Below are 22,928 nucleotides of genomic sequence, written 5' to 3'. Positions count from 1 at the left end.
AGAAAACTAAAGGGGCCAGTATTTTAAATGTACGAGCGCACATGAAAATGATAGTAAACCCCTAATGTTGATTTATTGACAATTTAGTTTCAGAATTCAACATCAAGTGTTCAAGGATAAAAAAAAAACTACAGCAAGTATTTTCTTGGGGCCCTTCAAGGCTACCTAAGACAGAACCCTCTGTTCTATGTCCACATATCTTTCTGTTTAACTGCTTTGAACACACAACACCAGCTAAATGAAAAAAAAACATCAATATTCTCCTGAATGATGCTTACAGCAGGTATGGCTCAGGTCATCCAAGTTCTCATGAGGAAGCGGAACGTACCACTTGAAACAATTAAATCATTCATTCCAATGAAGGTGGGTAGACGCACACACAAAGAAAGAAAGAAATGTACTTAGCAAATCACAGATAATTCACCAACAGAGAAATTCACTGTGTCACGTTTACGCAAACCGAATGAAAAAGTGAGACACAGAAGTGGTGTCCACGTAGCTGTTTTGGGGTGCAGTGCTGCTTGTCATAGCAATAGCAGAAGCTCAAATTTTTTTTTGACTTGCTGATATTTAGATAGCAGTATTTTCCAATTAGATGCTAAGATCCCTAAAGCGAGCCAAAATATCTTCACAGAAGTGGCCTTGCTAAATTTATGATGTACACACACACACACACATGCAGCCTGTTCCTCCTTAAGCCCAATATTTCCAGCTAAAATAGATAAATTAGCCTGAATAAGAAGGTTTTACATGCCTGCACACAAAATTAGCACTTGTGACTAGGAATTACTGACATTTATGCCATCAATGTAAACACTGGCTTACCCTAATAAAAATCTGAGCTCTGAGATTCGACATATGCAGAATTCAGTCGCTAATTCTTCACATAAACTTGACACACAAAACAGAAGGTGGAAATTGAAGCATCGCTAATTTATAAAATAACTGCTCAAATAACAATTTCTTTTGCATTTGCTAGCCTACACAGTAACTTAAGCCATGTCGAAATACAAAAAAAGAGGGCCTCAATTTTCACTTGGGAAATGACGGCAGTGACAAAAAGTATGTTACCTGCCTAGTTGTAAAGATAACCATGAATATAAAACAAAAATAACATACATACTGTACTCTGTTCAGCTCCTACAGGTGGCATTTTTTCATTTATCTGCTTTATTTGAAGAACTAATGAAAACTAGGAATTAAGTTCCCTTGCTTCCTATAGTTGTGAGCAACAAAAATCCAGCCTCTCAGTTCTCTTGTGATGAGTTGTGTGATGTACTTATTGATTCCTATTGGTGGTAGCATGACGGCCAGAAAGTGCTGCCCCAGACACACCAAGTATTCAATGTGCGTGTCGTCGTCCATAAAAATATTAACTGAATTTTGAGTTGGAAAATTAACACTGAAATTGTACACAAGAGCCAAATGTATAAGAAAACTGCAGCTAACTTGTATAACAAGTGAGAATGCTTGAGACTAAGGCATGCCTGCTGTATTGATAGACTAGCCTAGACAGTACTGCCCGAGGCAGTATAGGCTTGCATACCCACCTTTTCTCTCTGGTTCAATCTTTCTTCTCGTTCCAGCTTTCGAAGCTCCTGGACAAAGTCGTTGAACATGCTTTCTCGCTCCCGCATCTTCTCTATATTCTTGAACCTCTCATCCTTACCATATTTTTGTGCAAAATCACTGAATGTTGATCTGTAAGTATAAACAGTGCCAAACTAGTACTTAGATATTCCCTATGGAAACTGAACAATTCATAAGGCACTCACAAACAATACACTCTTCCAAACCAAGAGGCATACCAATGAGCACCAAAACATGTCAAGAGGGAATTCTTAGGCACACCAACACAAGAAAGCTCAGCATAAACGATTTTGAAAAAAATTCCAGTAAATGTACAGACACTTCATCATGACATGCCTATAACACAGCGCATATACAGTTAAACCCCAAGGTAGCAAAGGCTGTAAAATGAGCAATTTACTTCGTTATATTGAAACTTTACAGTCACCAAAGGATCCATTTTTACAAGAAAAAATGCCACAAGCATGTTCAACTAATACTGCAGCACGAAAAAAAATTTCCATAATGTACAAGAAATAAATTTTGTTGAACTCAAGACCCGGCGTACACAATTTGATGCCACGCCGGCAAAGTCCTTTTCACAGTGCCCATACATCACACACAAGCTGAAAGAAATGTAAGTGCCAGCGAGGCTGCAAATTGTTTGCTAGCATCACTGAGAACATGTTGGCATTGAAGCACCAGATCACTCACTTCGTAGTGGACATTCCAATGCGAGCAGTCGTACTGCGCCTTTTGCTGTGCCCCTCCCCCCATGGTGGTCTAGTGGTTACGGTGTTTGACTGCTGACCTCCAGGTCACGGGATAGAATCCCGGTCACAACGGCCGCATTTCGATGGAGGCGAAATGCTCGAGGCACGTTCATTGCACGTTACAGAACACACTTACGAAGCCCTTCAATTTCCCTTTCTTACTCCACTATGGCATCCCTAATAATCATATCGCGGTTTCGGGACGTGAAGCCTCAACAAGTAATATCTGCTGTGCTCTAGCAGAGCCATGATTACAGAGTGCTTTATGTAAAGCTTTTGCTAGCTTCTTGTACAGCTGCGTCACGTATTCAGTCTGTGCTGATGACGGAACTGGCACTCAGCTGCCATCCGTGAAAACCGTGTGCACTGGATTTGGCAGTTCTCTCCCCAGGTTTAGAGAAGAAGGTGCATACCCAGTCGAACGGTTCAAGGTTGATCGCCATGCAAACCCGATCTCTGCAAGGTAGGTATCCCAGTCCTTGTCACTTTCAAAGAATCTGACAAGCATGTGGTTGATCTTGTGATTGACTCGTTTCGTGGAATTCGAGTGAACATGATAAGTGGTCGTTTTCTTGTGCTTAATGCCAAGCGCAGCGCACGAGTCAATGAATACCTTTGCAGTGAAATAACACACAATGTCTCTTATCAGCTGCTCAGGGAAGCCGAACCTGGTGAAAAGCTCCAGCAACTTGCCCAAGATCACTCGGGCCCTCGGCTTTCTAAGGGGGAAAAGTTCTACCCATTTGGTGACGTGATCAATGACCACCAGCAAGAACTTGTTCCTGCTAAGAGTTGTGGGGTACATTTACATGACGCCACTTGCCGCGATCTGCCAGGAGGTCTGGCTGTTGATCGGCTGCATGAGGCCAGGCGGTCGTCTGCCTCGGGATTTGACGCCTTGGCACACGTGGCATGAACGGGCATAACAAATCACATCCCATTTTATGCCTGGCCAGGTAGCAGGGCAACACAATGGGGCCGATCGCATGCCTAGCAGGAGTCACGAAAGTAGTGAAGCAGGGCTCCTCTCAATGAGAGCATTATCACGACCTTGAATGACTCACTTGTGTCATCGTTGGATGGTATCAGTGTTGTAGGTGTTACCGTAAATAAGTAAGTAAATATGTTACCCGTTATGCTAGCAAAAAAAAAAAGGAACGCGTGGACTTTAGCAACATTATAGTGGCCTGAAGATAACTGTAGAGTTGCATGTGATGGCTTATAATTTGTTGCGCATTGCAAAGCCATTTATCGAAGTGACATTAAACAGAAAATAAGATTACATCACAACGCTCTCTGCAAAGAAACATCACTGATCTCTCAAACATATGAGCAGATTTTGCAGCAAGAAACATATGCTTAAATTGCATAGCTCCGGAAAAAAATTTCTGCAACACAAATAATTTTTGCCCCTTTCACCTGCATATGTGCTGCAAAAATGGCGAGTGCTAATGTGAAGGCATTCCAGGTCAGCCTCGCTTGCTCCAAAATTCAAAAACCAAAACCGTATAAGGGGTATTCACACGAGGGAGAAATCCGCGGGGGACACAGGGGGATTGCGGATCACGTGACCGAAACGAGTGGGCGCAACCCCCCCCCTCGCGTCCTCGGAGGACACTGGCACCTTTTCCCACACAGGACAAACAATCCCCTGGCGGTGGGGGATACAGCAGAATTTCAGGCTCTTGTTTGGCCACATTGTGGCACTTGCTCCTGCAGAGAGCAGCAGTGGGTGTCCAGTCTGCAGCTGGTTGTTTGCAGTTGGTGAAACGGGAAGTACAAGCCACCAGAGTAGCCTGGTAACACTGGTCTCCCCCTCCGCTCGCCTTGTTCGTGTGAGTGGGGGACATTTGTGGGGAATTCTCCTCGCTGACGTCACTAGGCTCCGCCTTTATCCCCCAAGGATTTGTCCCCAGTGTGAATACTACTATACCTGCAGTTGCGGACAGATAGAGGTAAACTTTATTTTTAAAACAAAACTGATCAACAGTGCTACAATATTGCAGGAACAACTTCCTGACAACTACAGCTTGTAGAACTTAAGCATCAGCTGTATTTCAAAGCTCTCGTCAGACAGCTTGCCTCGCTTCTTATATTAGTTAATACATCCGCACCTACGGTAAATAAGCGGTCGACGGACGCCTTAGATGATACTCCTGTTGAGCAGTCCACCGCTTTTACAAAAGGATAGCTTTCAGAGTGTGGTGCCTACAAGTTGAAGAAGTTATGTGCGAAACTCTTGGGATAATTGGAATTAAAGGGGTACTGACACAAAAATTTTGGCCTCGAGTTTTTTTGCTGCAATTTGTTGCTGGGGGTCTGTCAGTCATAACACGGCACATCGTTTGCTGCAGCACGTGACAGATAATTAATTACAGGCTCCTCATTACCAACCAGTGTCAGTTAAGCCTTCAAAAATGACCCGCATCCGGGTGCAACTCTGTCTTTTTGCGCTGCAGTGTGTCAGAATTATGTACCAACAAGCCCGACTTGCCACTTTAATCAAGTTCATTTCTATTACTCTGCGCTCGTTGCTGTTGTGTTCCGTCCGTGTGTTTTTTTGAGCTACAGTGTGTCAGAATTATGTATCAGGAAGCCCGACTCACCACTTTAATCAAATTCATTTCTAGTACTCAGCGTTCGTCGTCGTTGTTTACATTCCGTGCCTGTGTTTTTTTCCACCCCAGTGTGTCAGAATTATGTACCAACAAGCCCGACTTGCCTTTATCAAGTTCATTTCTAGTACTCGGCACTCATTGTTGTCGTTTGTGCTCCGTCCGTGTGTTTTTTTTGAGCTGCAGTGTGTCAGAATTATGTAACAACAAGCCCAACTCGCCACTTTAATCAAGTTCATTTCTAGTACTCAGCACTCATCGTCGTCGTTTTCATTCCGTGCCTGGGTTCTTTTTTTCCGCTCCAGTGTCAGAATTATGTACCAACAAGCCCGACTTGCCATTTTAATCAAGTTCATTCCTAGTATTCAGCGCTCATTGTCGTCATTTGTGTTCTGTGCATGTGTTTTTTTGCGCTGCAGTGTGTCAGAATTATGTAACAACAAGCCCGACTCGGCACTTTAATCAAGTTCATTTCTAGTACTCAGCACTCATCGTCGTCGTTTTCATTCCGTGCCTGTGTTTTTTTTTTTTTTTTGCGCTCCAGTGTGTCAGAATTACAGTATAATCTCGTTACAACGGATCTGTTTACAACAGACATTCGGATATTACATACCAATTTGCGGCGTTATGCCGACCTCCGTATTTGTTCCATTGATTGTGTTCTGTGCATGTGTTTTTTTGCGCTGCAGTGTGTCAGAATTATGTACCAACAAGCCCGACTTGCCACTTTAATCAAGTTCATTTCTAGTACTCAGCTCTCGTCATCATCGTCTGCGTTCCGTGCGTGTGTATTTTTGCGCTGCAATGTGTCAGAATTATGTACCAACAAGCCTGACTTGCCGCTTTAATCAAGTTCAGCCATAGGCAACAAAGGCTGCAGATATTTCCAAACATGAACAAGCAAAGATCTTGAATAATCGAATTTGTGCATTGGAGCAGCCTGAATTAAGCAGCTTTAAAATGAATTGAAAACATTGCCGGCCAACCAAAAATTCAAGATTTCCTTGAAATAACCGAAAGATTGAATTATCGAGAGTCTACTCTATGTGTGTCAACATGTAGCACTTTGGTGGAGTTGGCACAGCTGCACCACCCACGAGCGTCATTCATTCAAATATACAGCTCAATGTCTTTTGCCAAAGAAGCTGCATGTCATCACTAATTAGGTAGAAGGCTCCTAGCCACTGGAAGGAACTTGCAGCACACACTGCAGCACATATTCGCACAGGCAGTTCCAATCACATTTTGGGCAAGTCACTTACTTGCTGTTCAGGCCAGCTGCCTCGAGCAGCTGCTGGAACTGGTCCTTGCGTTCACGCATCTTGTTTCGCTTCTCTCGTCGTTCCTCCTCTGCACGCTCTTTCACATATTTTTCAAATACCTGTTTGCGCTCCTTAGACGTCAACAGCAGGTACCGACTGTCGAATACAATCTTGTGCAGCTCCTTTTCCCAAGTTGAGAACGCTGACACCTGCACCAATAATCATGGGCACTTCACAATTTAAAATGTGCACTTCAAAGGCAAACAATATTATTTAACTACAGCAAAACACTAATTCTACAGTCACGTTCAGGTGTGTATAACTAAGTAAGCTTTGCATGTAGGGCGTCAGTTTAATCAAGATCGGCACAAGCTGTCCAGCTCAATGCAGCTCAATGTACAGACAACGCAACTAGGACAAAATGTAACCTACCTCCTTTTCAACTAGCATGTCTCGGAAACGCTGCATGCGCACATCTAATGGAATGGCCGCTCGTTCCTTGGCCGCCCGCAGTTCTGCTTCCATGGCCGACTCTTTGCCCTGTGCCCGCAGAGCGGTCATTATGGGTTCTTCTGTCTTCGTCTCGGTGGCACCATTCTGGGCTTCTGTCCCTTCCGCAGCACCTTCCTCCCCTTCTTCAAGCCTTGAAACACAAAGCATTGCATGCTTAAAAGTAGGGTTCCTAAAAGGTGCTGTCAGCTTATTCAAATAATGAGTTTTACACTGTATGGGGATAATGAACAAATGTTTTGCAACCAAGACCTTCAATCCAAACGAGAGCCAGGCACCTAAAAAAGACAAATACAATACCCTTTCTACGTGAAAATTACGAAAAATTGTCATTTTTTTCTCCCGCACTAGCGACCATGCATCAAAATGAGGATGTGACAGTAACTCTGCTGGATACTACTTTATTTAAGATGGTTTCTGTATTGGAAGCACATGAAAGAGAAATGACAGATGCAGGGATGCAACAGCCGAAATAGGATTTGGAGCAATTTTTGGAGCAGCAAAATGTTGCTTTTGGAGCACAAAAATCTAAATTTGGAGCAGGTTACGAAAAAAAAAACCTGAATTTTTTAGCCCGAAATTTCAAATTTGGAGCAGTATAACAAAGAAGGCTTATTTTAAGAAAAGAAAACAAAAATATGTAAAAACCATTCAACATCAGCTAATTCGTGCACAGTGTACGTGAACACTGCTATTTCAATAAAAGCAGTGTTGAGCCAACCCACGGTGCGAACAATGACTAAGTCCACATTAGCATTTGCAGGACCTGTCAAATAATTCGACAGGCACTGGAAATGCTAATGTGGACCTGCGAACCTGGCAACCTGGAAATTTAGGAGATTCGTAAAGCAGGAGCAAGTGGGGGTAGTGAAAAAAGAAAACCGGCGTACGTTTTTATCTATTTGTTTCTCAAGGCCGCAGAAACGCCGTCCACAGCAGCTTCAAATGATTGCCAATAATTTTTTAGACATCAGCGATCATACTAGTACTCGTAATTACACGGCGCGTGCACGAATGAGTAATTAAGGAACAAAATGTGCCGTGTCCCTGACAGCTAGTACTAATAGCCCCTTCTAAATCTCAGTATGTTTTTCCGCAGGACACTGTTGTACTGCGGCAAAAGTGGCTTAAAAAGCGTTCTGCACGTAAAAAAACAAGCATCAGGAAATTTGAAAACTACCGTATTTACTCGAATCTAGCGCGCACCTTTTTTCCAATAAAACGAGCCCAAAAATCGCATGGGCGTTAGAATCGAGTACCGAAAAAAAAAAAAACACTCGGGTTATCGTATTGCCATCGGCATTTCAAAATGGCCACCTCCTACGTGCCTTGGCCATTTGTGCCATTATTGTTTCAGTTCGTACGTGTGATGAGATTGTCATCCCGTTCTGCGTTTGCATCGACGGCATGGAAGTGCCGACTCCAAATACCCGACGAGTGCACCATGATGCCGCATTTATTATAATAGTTATTACATGTGCAGAGACGGACGGAAATCGGGCTGCATTGCGGTCGTTCGGAGTTCCGAAAACGTGCATGAGAGACTGGCGCAAACAGAAGCAGAAGATTTTTTTGCAGCAAAGCTTCACGAAAAGGTTTCAGTGGACCAAAGCAGGGCCGGTTTCCCAAAATCGAACTGTGTTGACAGCGACAAGGAGTTGTCCGACAGCGACGAGGACTGATCCATTACACGACTCGTATCGCTGCCGTAGTGGTGACAGTTTTAGTGGCAAGGCCCGCTTTTTGACTTAGTGTTTTACTTTACTGAAACTTTAGTTCTTTAAAACCCAAATGCTTGTTCTTCTGAATGCGCGAAGTTTGACTCCTGCGGACATTTTTTTGTTCTTTTCTCTCACGAAAAATGGGTGCTCACTACAATCAATGTTTTACCTTTTTTTTTTTTTTTGGTCGCGGAAAACGGGTGCGCGTTACAATCGAGGGCGCGGTAGAATCGAGTAACTACGGTACTGTCCTTTACTATTGCGATAGCAACTATATGGACACTCTCGAGTTTTTGCCGTCATCTCCCGTATAAAGTTCAAATTGATAACATATCTCCGTGCATAGTATGTTCTACCGCGGGTAAAAGCACGCGAATGCGGGCGACGAACGCAGCTGAAGCAGATATTAAACGAGCCAGCCCATCTCCGTCGCTCGGAGGGCGTATGCGATAACACCACTCCGCTCGGGAAGCCTACCATCAAAGCATAAAGGAAACGCCCCGCCCGCCTTGAACGAGCATGAAAAGACGTGAGAGGGGGGCGGGGCGTGGTGCTGTCGCTCGAGTAACAACTCTGAACTTTGATTCTAAGGTCGCGGTCGCGATCGTTCGCGCGCGCGCGTGCTACCTCGGCAGCCATTGGCGGGCGGTTCGTATATACTGCTACGTGCTGCGCTCTCAACGCGAAGACACTGTGCAGAAAGAGCATCTTTCCCTGGAGCGGCCGTATTCTCTTACACCAACGTTTTGTAGAGTTACTCGAGATCGGATAAAAAAGAGTTTGCTGCCAGCCTTACTTCGTAAAACATTACAATTTGTTGCTATCGCATTCATTGCTTCGTCCTTGCGGTGAAACTGACTTTTTTTTTTTCTTTCGCGAGGGGTTAGGGTTAGGTTCTGCGCGTATGTATTGGATGACAATGCCCACACTGCAGATGACCAACGCGGCCTCCATTTCTTGCTCAAATTTGTGCAACTGAGAAAATTTTAAGCTGGTCGGGCATTTTGGCACAGCGTGGCGCAATGTTAACCAATTTCACGTTTTGGCTCAGCTTGGCGCAAAAATAAGGAATTGTATCAAATTGGCGCAGCTGTTGCATCCCTGCAGATGAGAGACTAGCACTTCGTCTCATCTTTCCCTTTTCCTTCGTGTAGTTGCGCTAAACAAGGCATGGCCAGGGGGGCTTATGGGGCTACAGCCCTGCAAACAGAGGCGTAGTGCCATGGATTGCCATTTTACGATGCAGCCACACGCTGATTAAAGGGCTCCGCTCTCCCACGCTGAGCAGTGTTACTGCGAAAGAGTAACTATTGTTGCCTAGCTGGACGCTACAGATTAAGCCATAGAGAGTCTATTGTGCATACACCGTTGCGGCGGGGACGTCTTGAACATTAAAGGATTATATCTTGCTAGCGGATTGCCCAAAAAGGGGGTGGTCATCTTTGAGAGCTGGTCGGGGACATCTCGTCTCTTGACCCTGTATGGACAGCGGGGAGTTGTTTTCAACAGAGACTTATTCGTCTTGTTACCTAATACCCCTCACACATGGGCAAAAGTACAATAGTTCGCAGTAAGCTCATTTCTTTGCTCTGAAGGACAATTGCAGAAACAACCCACAAAACATAAAACCTATAAAAAAACACCTTGAAATGGCTATAGACGTCTTGGTCGGCAAGAAGACCTCAAATAGACATTTCATCAAAATATGACATTTGCACCTCAAATGTGATGGCATACTGTTTAGTAGCATTTTTAACAGCTACGGAATCGCCAGAGTCTATTCTGCCAAACAAGTTCATAACATCTATTTTGAGACATTAGTCGCCGACTGTTTATTCAGACTCGACAGGAATCGCCGAAAAGTCCGGGAAAAAAAGGATTCACCAGAAAAAAAGCACCTTTATTGGCCCAGTGGACAGAAAAACTTGTCACTGCACATCTGCACACAAGCAGGCTCACAGACAACCAAGTCTGCCTCTATTTCAGCCAGTGTTTGGCCCTCACTGTAGGTTGTTAATAGCGCTGTTACAGCCTCCGCTAAATCCGCATTTCATAATGGTGGTGTGGGTGGCGCTTCAACAGTCGCTGTCCACCTGCGCTGGTTAGAGAACCTGACAGACGATCTCATCATCGTCCAACTTGGCGAAAACTCCTGAGCAACAACGGATTGAGGTCAGCCGCCTTCGATTTGACGAATAATCACGGCTTTTTTTCGCCACCATCAGTGTCTTGTAGTTCCCGGGATTCCTCATTAGTACTGACGGCGCAGATGGAATGGATGGCGTCAGAGCCATTTCAGCAGATCAGGCCTCACACGTCAAGCAACAAACAAGAGAGCGAGATGCAAAGCGCGCGACGCAGATCAGGCTTAGCCGCTCAAACAACTGACAACACAAACTCTCAAATGTCAAAAGGGAACGACGTCAGGCTAGTTTGTGCTGCAGCGCTCGGTGTTTAGTTCTTTTTTGTCTGTTTCGCACGCGTGGTCATTCTCAAAAGCCACACCGAGCTGACTCCGAGCGTGGCTTGGCTTGGCTTGCGGTTTGGCCGTGGTAGCCATTCAATGGATACTCGACGGGCTAAAGCTGAAAGGCAGCCATTACGTGTAGCCAAAAAACATAGCCTTCGAGATTGGCAAATGTAATTTCTGCGTTGGTTTTTACACTGGCACGATCTCCAGCCATAGCCAGTGCATCAAGTGCCGGCAACCTAGCGAAAATATTGCAAAAATCATGGACAGGTGGTCATGGCGTTCGACGTCGCACTCGGTCAGTCAGTCGGAGTCCGAAAAATCAAACTGCGTACTGTGGGGCGTTTGAATTTTCGGTCACGAGTTTACATTACCTCAATGGGATGAGTAGTGGTGCCGTGAAGGTGTCCGAATAAACGAGCATGTCCGAATTTTCAATGTCCGAATAAAGCGTCAGCGACTGTACTTGGACATTTTGTTGAAAGTGCGAGCGCACAACGACTACCTCAATGATTATTTGGATGTTTTATCGAGAAGCGCCTAAAATGCTAAAACAACATTTCAAAAGAGCGATGACCATCGGTTTTACTTCACCAAATCATGCAGACAACAAAACCCCAAAAATAATTGATTTCACACACTGTAACATGAGTATACCTGTAGATATACACAGTCCAGTCACATTAATGTGACGACCACGCACTTTCGATGTCGAATCACAGAAGGCAGCACAGTGCAGTTGAGCGTATATAAAGGGTGTGTGAGGGCTTCGGAAAACATTGCAATCGTTTGCGCAATGCAGAAACGGAGCGATTTAACTGACGTCCAAAAGGGAATGATCACTGGCTTTCGGGCCAAGGGTGGAAGCATTGCCGAAACGGCTAAGTTAGTGAACTGTTCACATGACGCCATGGTAAAAGTGTACCGTGCATGGCAAAATGGGACTATCCAAAATAAGCGACATGGCAAATGTGGTGCACCACAGGCCAGAGATGACAGAGGTCAATGACGACTGAGGAGATGCGTTCAGGCGAATAGACGTGCTACCATTGAGCAACTGACCACCCATATGAACCAAGGGGCTACCAACAGTGTCTCCTAAACTACTGTTCAGCGAACGTTGCTGCGTCTGGGCCTCTGCAGCAGATGCCTGGTTTATTAACCTGTGCTGACTGCTGTTCATCGGCCACGAAGGCTGGAATTTACACGCCAGTACCACAACTGGACGTCCACTGAGTGACGACAGGTGGCGTTTTCCAATTAATTATTTTTTATGCTCCATCGGAAAGATGGACGTTGGCATACAGTAAAACCTCGTTATAACGAGTTGAAGGGGAGTCGTAATTACTTCGTTATAACCATTAGTTCGTTATAGCCAATATCCATTTCTACCGACAATTAGCACGCAAGAGAGGATGTACTGACCACCAAATCCCACAGCAGCCCGCCACGCAAACGAAAAACGGCCGTCGCACGGAGAAAAACTAGCAAAAGAAAAAAAATAGAAAGAACAGCAAAGAACTGCTACTTTATTCACGCCAAACTCGGCACACCAGATAGCGGCTCACTTAGCAGAAAAATAGTCCTTAATAGACTTCTGCCGTGTCTTCCTCAGACGGATGATGGCTTTTTCGGCCGCTGCCGCTGCCGCTATGTCGAGTCCGTCCTCGCCGTCATCGTGAGCGCCGAAGAAGCGGCGCAGCAGGTCTGCCGCATCCAGCGCTTGTGGGGACGTCGGAACATCGGGTTCACCAACTCCGGGCTGTCGTCGACACATTCGTCACTGTCGTCATTCACCACCCCTGTCACCGCGCGCACAATTTCAGCCTCTGTCAGCTCTTCGGTTGTCACCGCGTCAGCATCGGCACTGACGTACGTGCAGAAGGTGTCGCAGTCGGACACAACTCCGAAGTCAAAGAGAGCGTACCACGACGCCAGGTCTTGGTCACCCGCGGCACCCTCATTAGCGGCAGCACCGATATCTTCGCTGTCACCGCCGCTGTTGACGCCAAATGAGGCATGCCGGAAGCAGTTGGCGATCGTGCTTGCTGTTACAGACATCCAAGCAGCCTGTAGCATCTCGATCGCCATGTAGAGGTCGATTGTAGTCTCGCGCTTCATGCTCACATTGAGTAGAATTCGGTCGATTACACGCTTGCGGTACCGTGCTCAACGCTACGCCGAAAACTTCGGCAACTTTTTTCTTCTTGACACCGGACTCAACGGCTTTCAACATAGCCGCCTTCTGCTCGATTGTAATCGTTTTGCGCTTTCGTTTGCCGTTGCCGTCGTCCATCTCCTGTCTAGCGGCGGGAACCGAGAGAGACGCTGTTCTGATGCACACGCAGCGAACGACAAGCAAAAAGGCCCGCGCCCACGCCCCACGCCGCGCGGTCGCCGCGTCACCGTCCACGCCGTCCACGCGCGCAATTGGAGAGCGGGCGGGTCCACGAGTTCCGCGGGAGAGGGGAGGCCGGGTGACGTGCGCGGGTGGGTCCACGAGTTTCAGTGGAAGGGGAGGCAGGCAGACGCGCACCCTCGCGCGTGTTGGCAAGCGGCTCCTCGGGAGCGCGAGGCGCGAGTTTTGAATTACCGCATCCGTGATGGGACGTAAACCGTCGCGCGCTATAAGACATTGACTTGCTGGCTACCAAAATGGTCAGTAAATGCTCGGTGAGGAAAAAAAAAGGTTCGTTATATCCATTGCGAGGAAATTTTAGCTTCGTTAAAACGAGGTTTTAAATACATGGGCGTCTATGGGAATTTCAAGGGGAATTACGATTGCTTCGTTATATCCATTAGTTCGTTATATCCCGCTTCGTTATAACGAGCTTCTACTGTACATGGCGTGAAACCTCTGAAAGCAAACACCCAGTAACCATTGCCAGAAGGGTCCAGGCTGGCGCGCTGGAGCGCAATCTAGCGCAGCTGGCCATAACACTGGAGCCGGCATGGCTGAACATCCCAGTGAACACCTTCAGGAACCTGACTCCCTTTCTGCATGTCTCACAGCAGTCCACTCTGGGAAAGTGGTTATTCTAGCTTTTGATAGGTGGTCACAATGTGACTGGACTGTGTACTACTATCAACAGTTGGGTAAATGTATTCTTTTCAAGCCAAGGCACTCGTATAATAACGATGCCTCCAGCGGCACGCACGCGCAGCAGCGACTGAAAAAAAGAAGTGAAGGGGGTTAACAGGAGATTAAAATAATGTTGAACAATAGACACTATGTCAATTCTTCGGCATGCAGTGCCATTTAATGTAACATTGCTTTCATTGAGCCAAATAAATCCAATGCACAAACAAAAGCAGCACACTCAGCTAACCAACTAGCCTCATTGCTGACATAAAAGTACCCATGATTGGAATGACGCTTCGCTTATTACTCTGAATGTGCAGCACTGAAAAGGAACCACAATGCTTCGTCCATAAAAAAGCTCTTCTTTGCGTCTGAATCCAACAGGCCAGTGGCATTATAGACACAAAGGAACATTCAGGGGTGGAAGCGGGCTTGAGTGTTTTGGAGCAGCTCAGGGAGCAGGCATAATGCTGTTTTGGAGCAACTTTGGAGCACCAAAATGTGTGTTTTGGAGGAATACAAGTTAGTTTTGGAGCAGAATTATAGGGTCAAACATCGTTGTTTAATATTTTTTTAATTTCCGGTAAACACTAGAAATTCCAACGATTTTAGAAAACATACAATACTGATGAACCAACCACACTTAACACAAATGATATACACTCAAACCTCGATATAAAGAACACGGATATAACGCTATATCGGTTATAACAAAGTAAATGATGAATAGTCTTGCAATAGATACAGTGTTAGGAATATACTTTTATACCGAATTTTTGGATATAAAGAACTTATTTTTGTGTAAAATGTAACTTCGTTATAATGAGGTTTCAGTGTATGTGTTAAGTGTGTGTGTATATATATACACGCGTACGTGTTATCATTAAAAAGACACTGAAGCACTTTTTAAAAAAAATGACTTTGGAATTGTTGTGTAGGGCAGGAGCGCGGCGTAACCCGCGGCGGGCCGACGGAGAGGCCGAACGACGGGAGGGCGCGCGGAGTGACGACGCAGAGACCAAGCTTCGGCGAGACTGACGGAAGACTGCTCTCCCGCGTTTATTACAGGCGGTTTTAAGGAGAGAGAGGAAAGGCTATTGGTCAGCGAGGCACGGGTCACATGACCGGCATGACCACGCCGGATTGGTGGTAGCACAGAGGCATGGCAGAGACCCAGCTCCCCCCAGTAGCATGAACAGAAAGCACAACAGCACTGGTGTCTCAGCATGGCACCAGGGGTCGCACGACACAACATCGTCCCGCCCTGGGAAGAATTGCATCCTTATACAATTGTAACTGTGGTACATCAGGAACCACTAAAAAAAATCACATTCAAGTTCCCCTAAAGATGGCACCTGCAATACGCAGAAGTTCAGTCCTAGATGTACATATTACAACCTATGTTACACACACAAAAAAAAGTCACTTCACCACGCCAACACAAGTGCCAGCTTGCACTATGCACGAAAAGTTCACACAAACACACTAGACCTCTGTGGCTATACTGCGGGCCTCTAAGGCAGTATAGCCCCAGAAGATGCGGACTACTGTAGTCTGTGATGTAGTCCTTCAAGTGGGCTGGGGGCTTGCGCGTCCGCTGTGGGCGACGTGACCCAGGCCCTGCAGGAAGACTTTGAGAGTTGCGGCTGTCGGGAGCCGACTTTGAAGACCCGTCCCCATCTCTCCCAGAAGAACTTGGCGGATTGTGGCTGCCATGAGCCAACTCTGAAGACCCATTCCCATCACTCCCAGGCAAAAAACTTTGTGGGCTGCGGCTGTCTTGAGCCGACTTTGAAGACCCATTCCCATCTCTTCCCTCCCCCGTGTTGGAATTTGGTGCATTTACTGTAGGTGAGGAGGAACATCCAGGACTTTCCTCCTGAAGTCCCAATGGGTGATACTGGGTCGCAGGCAATTGAAGCTGCGCTTCCGCAGATGTAGAGTCGCACTGGACAGCAGGGCCACCGCGAATGGCCTGCGCAGGGAACACCTGGTTGCTGATGCGCAATCTTGAATGCGGCCGTCGACCACGGCCGTCGTCATCCTGGAGCCGTCGCAGCTCGCTGGCGTCCTGCTGCCGTAGCGCCAGAGGCAGCCGACGTAGCTTGGAAGACACTGGCACGATGTGCTGTCGCCTCTTGGCCCGGCCAGGCAGGTGCTCGAACCCCGGAGGTACAGCTACAGGAAGCTGCGAGGAAACTGGTGTAGCCAGACGACACGTCAACGTTACGCCGTCGATCAGGAGTCCCAATTGCTGGATGGCGTCGAGCCCCAGCAGTGAAGTGCCGTGTGCTGTCACGTAGAAGGTGACGAAGACCCGCTTGCCTTGGTGCTGCAAGTCCGTGCGGAAATAGCCCAGTACCGGTATGCGGTGCTTCGAAAAATCCTGCAGCTGGATGGACATTTGGAGCAGTCGGTGCTTCGAAGCGAAAAGCATGTCGAAGTCCTTCTTGGTCATTAACGATGCAGTGGCTCCGGTGTCCACCAGCAATGACATGTGGCTATGTCCTCCGACGATAACAGGGATGCGCAAGTCCCTTGGGCTAGTCGGCGCAGCTTGCACGGACAGGACTGTGGCAGTGCCGGAGGCACGGTCTTGAACGGGGGCAACTTCCTGTACCGACGCTCGTCGCTTACGGCAGACTGCCGCGAAATGCCCTTTGATACGGCAAAATTGGCAAATTTTCTTTTTGGCCGGACAATTTCTTGAAGTCGCCAAATGCCCTAACTTGCTGCAGCGAAAACAGGGGCCGACTTGAGGCTTGGGCGCAAGCTGTTGCACTTGCTGGCAGCGAACGCAGTCTTGTACACCCGCCGTCGAGACCACGCAGCCATCTTGGATGCGGCCGCCCGACTTGGGGGGGAAGCCGCCGCCATGTTGAGTCACATGCGGGGCAAGCGAAGCAACCGACCCGCCATTTTGAGCCGCTGCGACGCACTGGATGCTGCCGCCGTAACCGGAGTGCGAGCCGAGTAGCCGCTCATTTTCTCCGAACGCCGCGTTGGCTTTGTTGAGCGCCTCCAAGTCGCGTCCAACTTCTTCGGCTTTCTGCAGCGTAAGGGCTTCCCCGTACGACAGTAGTTTGGCCCGTACATGTGCGTTGGCGACCCCGTGAATTACTTGGTCCCGTACTCTGTCGTCGTAAGTGGCGCCGAACTTGCATGACAGGGCCTTTTCTTTCAGCGCGGTGACGAAGTCGAGAAACGTTTCGCCGGGCAGTTGTTTGCGGCTCGTGAAAAGGTGCCGCTCGGCTAGCACGTTCGTTGAATCTGCGAAAAGCCCGTCTAAAAACTGGAGCACCGTGTCGTACGTAGCTGCCGTCGCCGCTTCTGTCTTCGGCACCGTGCCCGAACCAGACGCCGTAACTGCGCCTTCCGCTTCAAGCTGCTCTTGCGCGGCGAAGTATTTGCGTTGGCCCTCGATGCCGAGCGCGCAGAGGAGCGCTGACGCACGTCTTTCGTCCTCCCAGCCGCTTCCGCCGGCCGCCTTCAGGTGAACCTGGAAAATCTTGTGCCATATATGCCAAGGAATGGGAGGCTTGCCGGGAACGTTGAGGAACGGAGGAAGGTTTGCAAAAGGAGCCGCCATGTGTGCAGGAGGTAGGCCGTAGGCTCAAGCAGGAAGGTGGCGTCGTAGAGGGAGCCGGAGCGGGAACAAAGCGAAGTCAGGTCGACGCGCTTGTAGCGTGCAGGAAGCAGCACCGACGCGCAGCAGAAAAATGTGACCCATAGCGTAGTGTCACGTAGTACGTCGTGCTCTTCCTGGCGTCGCCTGTCGTAGTAGCGTAGCGGTTCAACTACCTCGTCGCCATGTGTTGTGTAGGGCAGGAGCGCGGCGTAACCCGCGGCGGGCCGACGGAGAGGCCGAACGACGGGAGGGCGCGCGGAGTGACGACGCAGAGACCAAGCTTCGGCGAGACTGACGGAAGACTGCTCTCCCGCGTTTATTACAGGCGCTTTTAAGGAGAGAGAGGAAAGGCTATTGGTCAGCGAGGCACGGGTCACATGACCGGCATGACCACGCCGGATTGGTGGTAGCACAGAGGCATGGCAGAGACCCAGCTCCCCCCAGTAGCATGAACAGAAAGCACAACAGCACTGGTGTCTCAGCATGGCACCAGGGGTCGCACGACACAACAGGAATGTGTAATCATAGTTTGATCCTTGCTGAATACGAAAACCAATGTAAGAGTTCGCAAAAGTGAAAACAAATGGCATTTCTTGGCAAAAAAAAGAGCGGCTGCAGCCGCAGGGCTTTTTGAACTGCTGAGCGAAGGCGGTGACGTCAACTTCGGTATGCCGCGTCATCGGCACCATCAGCTCTGTAAAAGCATGGCCTTCACGATCAGTTCCGCCAACGCGCGCAGCCAGAAGTAGTCCCGGAGGCCACGGCTCCGCCAAAACCACGGTGGTAGAATAAAACAGGTGGCCCATCGAGCGCCGCGAGCGCGTCGCCGTACTGCTCGAGTTGCTCGCGGCCGCCACTAGGTTCGTAACAAGTTTTTGGGCCAAAAGACGCGCATTGCAAGCTCTCGCTGGGCTGTAAAAACCGGTTTTTCTAGCTAACTTTGTGGCTTTCAACGGTTGTTTGTGCTTTTACTAGCTTGTAGTGGCTGTCTGCCAGCTTCGACGGCAAAAGTGAGAACGCCAGGCTTTATGAAGCTTAAAACTTTTTAATCGGCGCGGGTAGTCCCGATAGGACTGTCACAGGGTGCCGATTGCAAGAGACGCGTGCGTATTTTTTTTTTTTTTCGAAAGCGTGCAAAATTCTACCGGTGAGTGTATAGAGTAAAAAAAAAGCATTTGGTTTTCACGCTATCGCATGTATGTCGGAGGACAGTAGCTGGCGGTCTTTCCGTGGAATTGCATTTCTCCACAACTGCAGTCGCTTTACGTCTTTCGGCGCGGAGAGAAGACACATCTTTTCTTTGCACGTTCTGTAGCCAGATTTGCAATTTCGAGCGAAGCATTTTCGTCCCATGGTGGCCGCCGCATCAGCGGCACAGATCGAGCCACCGTGGTTTCAGCCGTGGTTCCAGCTTACAAAGTGAGCGGAAACACCGATGCGGTCACGCGCGTTGGTTTCACAGAGCGCAACAAACGCGACACATCAGAGCGGATCTCAAGCCGTGCAATCACCTAATCACGACCACAGTGATCTGGCCGTGGTCATGACTCAAAGGCCGAGTGCGACTTTGCGACGCTGGTTGCGTCGCATAGGGACGCTCTTGCTCTTCGGACGCTTGCACCCACGGACGCCTCCGCATTTATCGAAGATGACCAAGCAGAAAGGAAGAGACGCGGCTGCAATGCTGGTTGCGTTGCATGCTTTCATTAGTGGCGCGTCCGTTCTAAGCGACGGCAACTCTTCAGTGTTGCTCTAGGCCTCTCCGGTGTGATAAATACACCGCGGATCTCTTTCTCAAAAGTTGCAGTTTAAATGCAAAAAATTGCAGTTTAAATGCTCGCGACGCACACTGGCCACATGCTTTCAAATGCGCCGAAGCGGAGATATCGGCCCAGAGTATACCTGCTGCCACCTTGCGGAAAAGCGGCGGCAACTCGAGCACCTCCGTGACACGCGTGGCGCATTGGCGGAGCGGCGCGTCGGGCCACCTGTTATTCTACCACCGTGGCCAAAACTACCGACGATGACGTAGTTTCGGTCACGCCCACACTTTCGGCGCGTTCGCGTGGGCGGAGCAAGACGAACTTTTCTTTCGCGTGTTTTAAAGCTCCTGCTGCCACAACAGCGAAAAAAATTACGCCATCGTCGACAATCATGTTGGTCCTTGTTAACAACAAAGTTTTACCGAATTGTAAAACCACTTCAGCATCCCTTTAAAACATCACAGCTGTGATAGAGCAATGACTCAGAAAACCGAGATAAGCGATGTTTTGAATAGCTACACTTGACTAAACTGACAAATGAAAAACGTTAATGGTAATGAACGTTTTTCAGCATTGGCGTTTTCGCGCCGCGTTTGCCGGGTTGCTACATTTTTGTCAAAAGCCTACGCTGGCTTCAAAAAGTTCCTTCGAAATGCGCGGAGGTCAGTGCCGTCTGGAGGCATTGGAAGAAACCAAACAAACACGCATCTGCACCCTAAACTCCGCTTGTCGGACGAGCGAGCGACGCGCCGCGCGAGGAGTTTTCGAGTAGGAAGACGCGGCAGCGCGATTTTGAGATGGCTTTCGTCAAAATGACGCGCGCGACTCTCCGACCACGCGAGTCGTGCATGAAGTCATGCCATTCGGGACGCAACAGCGCGATTTCGCGAAGGCGTCCGTCAAAAAACACGCGCGTCCCTCCAAACGCGCGTAAATCGCGCCAAAAGCTGCGCCATGCGGTTCCACCTTTTCCCTTCAAGTTCCCTTCCAAGATTTGTCAATTATTGGTGTCGGTTATATGCACGCAAATATGGTACATGAGGTGCGATGATATTAGATGTGGCAAGCGCACAATTTGTATCGCGTGGTTATGTCTTCGTACTACCTCACATTCGTCTGAGTAATAAGCGTTCCAAGTGTCTATCTTATTCTTTTTTGTATATTTCTTGACTCGCCACCTCATGTACCGCACCACACACAGCAACGGCGGCGAGCGGATGGTACGAGCTACAGCGTACTCAACCACGAGCCGAGCGCAGGTTCTGACGAGCAAAAATTGAACAACGCGACCGATCGCACTGGCGAGACTAAGCTAGTCGCTGCACGAGCGCGTTTACATGCTGCATTTATAACGTCTAAGGGCTTGTGTGTAATGCAAAAAATTCTCCACATGGCATGCTCTCACTAAAGAAAGAGTTTCGGAAATGGTCCAACCGACTTACACAAACCGAAGTGTTGTGAGTGGTTTCGCGGTTGGTAGTGGCTTCATTGACCGCAAACGGATAAAACAAATTTTTCTTTCTGATGCAGACTTATGACACAAAATCTATCTTACACACTCAGCTATACAGCGGTTTCCTTAATGCAAAGTTTCTAAATAATGGTCGCGCGTTTACGTCTGCGGCAGCTGCTCGCACTATCCTCATGGCTTCACATCAAATTAAATATTCGCAATAAATACAACCTTTTTGACATTATGAAGCGTCAACACACTTACTTTTATTCATCTTCGCAATCCCAGGCCACGATGACAGCAACCGCCTCGTGCTCGCAGCGCGCCAAAAAACTCCGTTGCCGCCGGCGCCATCGAAATATGGCCTCACAACTCACTTTCTTGAATCTCAAAACGTTGCTTTCTTGTAGCTAGCTCCTGTACAGGCTCGCTAGCTTTTTTGCGCCTTCGACAACGTCACGAGAGCGCGCCATGTGATGTGATGATGATATAAGCTCGCATAGGCGCGCCATATCGCGGATGACAGCGGCACACGAAGGCACCAAACATAGCCTCGGTGATCGGTTCTGGCGGCGCACCGGAGCCCATTGCGGAGGCCGTGCACCAAAGACCGCTTGGGAGCAGTTTCAGCGCAATATTGTGTTTTGGAGCAGGATGGCGCAGCAGAAGCGGATTGGTGCAGCGTGGCGCAAATGGCGTAGCACTTCCACCCCTGAACATTAAAATGTGCATATGCCACAAAAATGTCGAATATTCATGTACCATACACGCACAATAATATTGTGGGCACTAGTTATGTGCTTCTATTCCAATGATCGCTAGACTTGAAGGGATCCCAGAAAGTGGTTGACTAATAGTGTAAGAGTTTTGGTGATTGACGATAAATATTTATAGTCGTAGTTGTTGAACTGACACTTATAAAACACCCAAAAAAATAAATAATCGCGACATTATGACAAAAAAAAAAAAAAAAAAAAACGGCCAATAGCGGCCGGTGCGGAGCGGCAACCGGCCCGCCATCTGAGAAACCGGCCTGGCCAGTCTAAAACCGGACAGGTGGCAACCCTAGTCGCATTAGAACAAGGCCCCATGACGGTCCCAGGTGGCCCGGCAGCTCGGTGGTCATCGTGTGCATTTTGTGTAGCGTTGCCAGCTTTTCTGTACAGTTTACTGGCTGTTATCTGGCATCAAGTAACCGTGCTCATACTGTTTGTCGCATGTTTTCCATCAATATTTTATGAAACAAGCTCTACTGTATGTTTTCGCCGACGGTTCGTTAAAACAATGGCCGGAACTGCTTGCCACCTTTATTGCTCATGAAGCAGCTGGGAATGTCGCACGTTGGGAAACATTTCTTCCAGTTAGTGAAATTAGTGTGCCTGACTTTTTGCTATTACTACTGCAACTTTTTAGTTGTCTTATATTTAACCCCTTGAGGGTCGAATTTTTTCGCCAAATGCGACCCCACAGGGTAGACTGTTTTTATTACTCATTTAAATTTTTCAGGCATATCTATTTCAGGAAAAAATTGCTATTTTTTAAGGGCGACCATAAAGTGACAAAAAAATCATTTGTGTTGTTACATACACATGGATTATTCATGAGTAAATGCAAGACAAATTCCAAAAAAAAAAAAGCTTACATGACTGTTAAAAAATTATACGTCGCCACAAACATCTGTGTAGTTTACAGACGTACAAAAATAAGTGCACGAAGTGGTGTCAAATGGAAACACGGAGGGAGCACAGTCACTTTTGAGATGTCGCTCACTCATCAACATCTGAGCCTTAAATCGTAAGTAACTGCTCGTATGATGGGGTTTGCATCCAATCAAGCAGATTCTGATTCGGCAGTCGAGCGGCGATTCAGATGAATCGCACCGTACTCACTTGCAGCAGAGAAATCGGCGCGCACTTCCACAGCGAAAGCGAACTGCACGGGTGAGTGCACTGAAGAAAACTGTATGGCTGTGTGCGCGTCCGGAAAGCAAAAACAAGTGAGAAACCTATAATAATCCTTCGTCTTATCGCTAACGAGATGTAAGCAGTTTTTGTGAGTACCCGAAACAGGAAACACAAACAA

At 47.8% G+C, this 22,928-nt stretch overlaps 1 protein-coding gene across 3 annotated transcripts in view; it reads right to left on the bottom strand.

Moving 5' to 3' along the window:
* The window catches only part of LOC119379424 (transcription elongation regulator 1), a 417,021-nt gene that overhangs the window by 115,770 nt on the left and 278,323 nt on the right, over positions 1 to 22,928 (bottom strand). For all 3 annotated transcript variants that reach the window (XM_037648731.2, XM_049411976.1, XM_037648732.2), the window contains exons 11-13: positions 6,652 to 6,862; positions 6,220 to 6,428; positions 1,551 to 1,701 (exon numbers count right to left, since the gene is read on the bottom strand). In XM_037648731.2, the coding sequence (XP_037504659.1) occupies positions 1,551 to 1,701; positions 6,220 to 6,428; positions 6,652 to 6,862 (571 nt within the window). The remainder of the gene's footprint in view (positions 1 to 1,550; positions 1,702 to 6,219; positions 6,429 to 6,651; positions 6,863 to 22,928) is intronic.

Source organism: Rhipicephalus sanguineus, chromosome 1 (assembly GCF_013339695.2).
Source record: "Rhipicephalus sanguineus isolate Rsan-2018 chromosome 1, BIME_Rsan_1.4, whole genome shotgun sequence".
NCBI lineage: Eukaryota > Metazoa > Arthropoda > Arachnida > Ixodida > Ixodidae > Rhipicephalus > Rhipicephalus sanguineus.
This window is presented reverse-complemented; position numbering and strand designations above follow the sequence as displayed.